This window comes from Fusarium oxysporum, chromosome 6 (assembly GCF_000149955.1).
Source record: "Fusarium oxysporum f. sp. lycopersici 4287 chromosome 6, whole genome shotgun sequence".
NCBI classification, from domain to species: Eukaryota; Fungi; Ascomycota; class Sordariomycetes; order Hypocreales; family Nectriaceae; genus Fusarium; species Fusarium oxysporum.
This window is the reverse complement of record NC_030991.1, coordinates 2671565-2675879: the sequence shown is the minus strand read 5'-3', so window position 1 is coordinate 2675879 and position 4315 is coordinate 2671565. Positions and strand designations below refer to the sequence as shown.

Genomic DNA, 4315 nt, shown 5'->3' with positions numbered 1-4315 from the left:
CAGTAATATCGAGTATAGCCTCAGCTACGTCATCTTCGGTATAAACACGGCGAACCATTGCGAAAGGAGTTCCGACAAGAAAATTAGGTGTAAATTCGGCTCAAGTGGATGGAGTCGCGTGGGGTAGATGAGGAGAAATGCGAAAGAATTCAAAGTGCTAGAGAACTAGGCCACAAGGCGGAACGGGGAAAAATCAAGCCGATAGGGAAATTCCATGAAAACTGCTATACAACATTGGTATAGGTTTGCGAGTATCTACGTTCTTGGCTGAATGCGTTGTACTTGAAAATTCGGAGTTTGTATGGGAAGATTCAAATTTTGGTGGTCCATTAGGTGGGGGTGCCCACTAGGTGGTCCTGGATGGTAAAGCCTTCGCGATGGCGACCGATGCTTTGAAAAAGAAGAATCGGCGACAACGACTCAATCCCCGAGGGTGGATAGGATACCTGGTCGGGTATAACTCAACAAACATCTACAGGGTCTGGAATCCGTTGACCAACAAGGCCATCTCCACTAGAGACGTGATCTTCAACGTTCTCTGGGGATGTGCAACACCTCAAGGATGATTTAAAAGAACTAAACCAGGAAGAACTTATTCAGCATCTCACTGATGCTGAGGTCCTACAGGGATCTAGCATCAATCTGGATGCTTCTACCCAAGAAGAAGACGAGGAATTAAGCGCCTTGCCTGAAGGACTAGCGTTTGAGCGGGAGGCTGCAAGTTATCCACATAGAGGGTTTGAACGTGATCCCACGATTACGCAGGGTGAGACTGGCAGGACACTAGTCGTAGGAGATCGTAATCGAGAAGAGCCTGACGGGACTGATCACCCCTACACGACCGCTCGATTCACTCCCTACCTGACCCCGGAGACTTGCCCTCTACGGCCTGCTGCCCTTCTGGTCGCTACTATCAGAGAACCTCCCGTGAGGAAGGAGGGGGGGAACCCCCCTCAGTTACGAGCTGCCAAGATGGTGCATGTCCCACCTAGCGCTGGCACTTCCCCGGGACGAGACGGCGCAAATGGAGCCTCTCGTGTCATTTCAACTCCGAGCAGTTACTGGGAGGCCGCATTTAATGCCGGTCGACTTGCATCTGTGAAAGGGACCTGGAATGGCAACGTGGTGAGTAAGCGGAAGTTCGAGAAGCAGGCGAGCTCGGCCAGCTGCCACCCTGATAGCGGAGAACCTCAGTCTACGGGAAGCCATGGGGAATCTACTAAGCTGATGGATTCTCCCAACTGCAAAACACAGTCTGCAAAGCTGACAGATTTAGGTGACGGCCAACGCCGGATACACCGGCGAGACATGCCAATATTGCCAAAAAGGCATAAAGACCTCAAGAACCATCCACTAGGTGACCTATTCCGCGAGGCAGAAAAGACTCATCTTGAAAGCCATAAAGAAATGCGCTCCTGGCGTGAGGTTCAGAGAGAAGAAGCCGCAGGTAAGGAACTCCTGGACTGCATGTGGGTTTATGTGTACAAGTTCGACAAGCACGGATGGTTCACCAAGTGCAAGGCCCGGCTCGTTGTGCGAGGCGATCAACAGGCCAAGTCGACACACGAGGATACCTATGCATCCACACTTGCCGGCAGATCTTTCCGAACACTCATGGCTATAGCTGCTCGCTTTGATTTAGAACTTCTCCAGTATGATGTCGTCAACGCCTTTGTCAATGCTGAACTGAAACAGGACGTCTATATGCGGATGCCCGGAGGCTACCGGAAGCCTGGCCTGATCCTCAAACTTCAGAAAGCACTATACGGCTTGCGCCAGTCACCATTACTTTGGCAAAAGGAACTAACCACCACCCTTACGAACATTGGGTTCAAGTCTGTACCTCACGAGCCATGCTGTCTCTCGAAAGGAGGAATATTGATATTCTTCTATGTGGACGACCTTATTGTTGCCTACGAGAAGACCAATCAAAGATCGGTCGAATGGACGATAGGCAAGCTTCGAGAAAAGTACCAACTCTCTGGAGGAGATATGCTACAGTGGTTTCTTGGAATTGAGATTATTCGCGACCGAAACCAACGTCTGATTTGGCTGTCGTAATTGTCATTCGTGGATAAGATCACTAGTCATTTCAGGATTCAAGGGGAAAGCCTTCCCTCACTCCAATGACCACGAAAGAACTTCTTCCGAACGAAGAGCGCGCATCAACAGTGTCAATACAGCAGTATCAACGCAAGACCGGATCAGTGCTCTACCTGGCAGTAATCACTTGACCCGATATTGCCTTTGCCGTTTCTCGACTTTGTCGATTCAACATGAACCCGAGCGACGATCATCATGAGGCCTTGGACCACCTATTCCGGTATCTGCAAAACACCAGGGCACTCGCACTACAACTCGGCGGAACAGACACTTTTGATGTGTACAGTGACGCTTCCTTTGCCGACAACACAATCGATCGGAAGAGCTCGCAAGCCTACGTGATGAAGCTATTTGGAGGGACTATTGGATGGCGCGCCAACAAGCAGGACACCGTGAATACCTCTACAACAGAGGCGGAGTTGCTGGCACTTGCGCAGGCTGCGAAGGAGTCCATGTTCATCTCCAGATTAATCACCGAGCTCGGCGTGACCCTTGACAACAGAAGCATCATCATTCAGTGCGATAACGTGCAGACTATTCGGCTGATCAACGCCGACGTGGCTCTCCTGCAGACTAAACTTCGACACGTCGATATCCATAACCACTGGCTGCGCCAGGAGGCACTCGCTAACCGGATTTCGGTCCGGCATACTCCCACTACTGAGATGATTGCAGATGGCCTTACGAAGGCACTGCCCGTTCAGCAGTTCCAGAAGTTCGTCACACAGGTTGGCCTAGTGGATATCAACGACAGGATCCAGGAGAGAAGGTTCAAGGAGCTTACTGCGGAGGACATCATCAGAGCAGAGGAACAGTTATACGAAGGATGAGCCTATGAAGGGAATGGACGGATGGCCAACCTGACGATAGCAAACGGACTATACAGACTGAGCCCCAAGGTTCAATCTGGGGGGGTGTGTTAAACAAGTGCTGGAGTATCACGTGCAAGCAGGGATGCTTAAGATTACGCGCCAAAATGGCGAACCCTTCAAGGGGCAGATTTCAACAGAACACAAGATGAATACACCAATTCACATCAATGAACCGAATACACGTAATGTTTGACAGTAACACTCGCTTGTTTGTAACACTCGCTTATCACGTACGTTACTTAAAACACTGTGAATAGGAAACGTCATCACCACCAGTCTCGTTGGATCGACTCAACACTTTCTTTCACTAGTTTTCCCAACGCCTTTACCGCAACCTCTTCCCCAGCATCCAAAGATAACGGAACTGAACTCAGAATTCCCTTTCTTCCAATAACAGCAGGCATGATGAGACAACATTCATACTGCTCTTGAAAGTGACTAACGGGGTATACCTCATGCTTGTCTAAGATAACAGAACAGCACAAATTAGCAGCGACTGAAGCAATCTCAAACGGCGCAGAGCCTTTACCCCGTATGATACTTTGCAATCGATGCTTGCAGATTAGTTCAATTCTATTGCGATCAAGAGCATTGAACATTTGTACGTCAGCAATAGGGACCGCGCCAATGCTTGCTGAAGACCAGGTGACTACTTGGTCGTCCCCGTGACGACCCACGACGAATGCATCTACAGCAGACGGTGATACCTATAATGGTGCTGTATTAGAGAGATTGAGATGTCTGATAGAGTCGCGGGTACTCACCAAGGTACGAGATGCAATCATCCCACGAAGTCTGTAAGTGCCGAGAGTAGTACCGGTGCCGATGACCTGAGACGGAGGAAGTCCCGACATGTCTTTGGCGATGGATGATAGCAAGTCAGCAGGATTTACCACAACCAGCAAAACCGTGTCAGGTCGGAAAGGTTTCATCGCCTCCATCACCTCACGTATCATCGAAGTGTTCCGAGACATATAGTCAACCGTTGCCTTACCTTGAAAGAACCATAAGCCTGTAGCAAAAGCAAGTACTTGGACGCTTACCTAACGTGTGTTTAGATGCAGCGGTTATGACCACGAGGTCGCTCTGAGCGGCCTCACGATACGTGGCTGGGCGTACACGTGTACTGTTGTTAGTACTGTAGATGACATCGGAGAGGTCTTCGATCTGAGCATTTCTCAGATTGAGATCGAGATCAACGAGAAGCGACTCGCTGGCGATAGAATTCAGTGCAAGGTTATAAGCGACGGCACTGCCGACTTCTCCGACACCTACAATCGCTACTTGAGATGCTGAGCCCTTTGTGTGCGGTTAAATAACTCGAGGGATTGATCTCCCAT

The 4315-nt window shown here is 49.7% G+C and overlaps 1 protein-coding gene across 1 annotated transcript; it reads right to left on the bottom strand.

Annotated features, from left to right (window-relative positions):
- Positions 1-3241: 3241 nt before the first annotated feature.
- Positions 3242-4315, bottom strand: FOXG_22383 (L-lactate dehydrogenase; the record flags this gene model as incomplete). The annotated part of the gene is made up of 4 exons (XM_018402791.1): positions 3242-3682; positions 3740-3987; positions 4019-4188; positions 4260-4315. The coding sequence occupies 4 exons, from the start codon at positions 4313-4315 to the stop codon at positions 3242-3244; spliced, it is 915 nt and encodes a 304-aa protein (XP_018256865.1).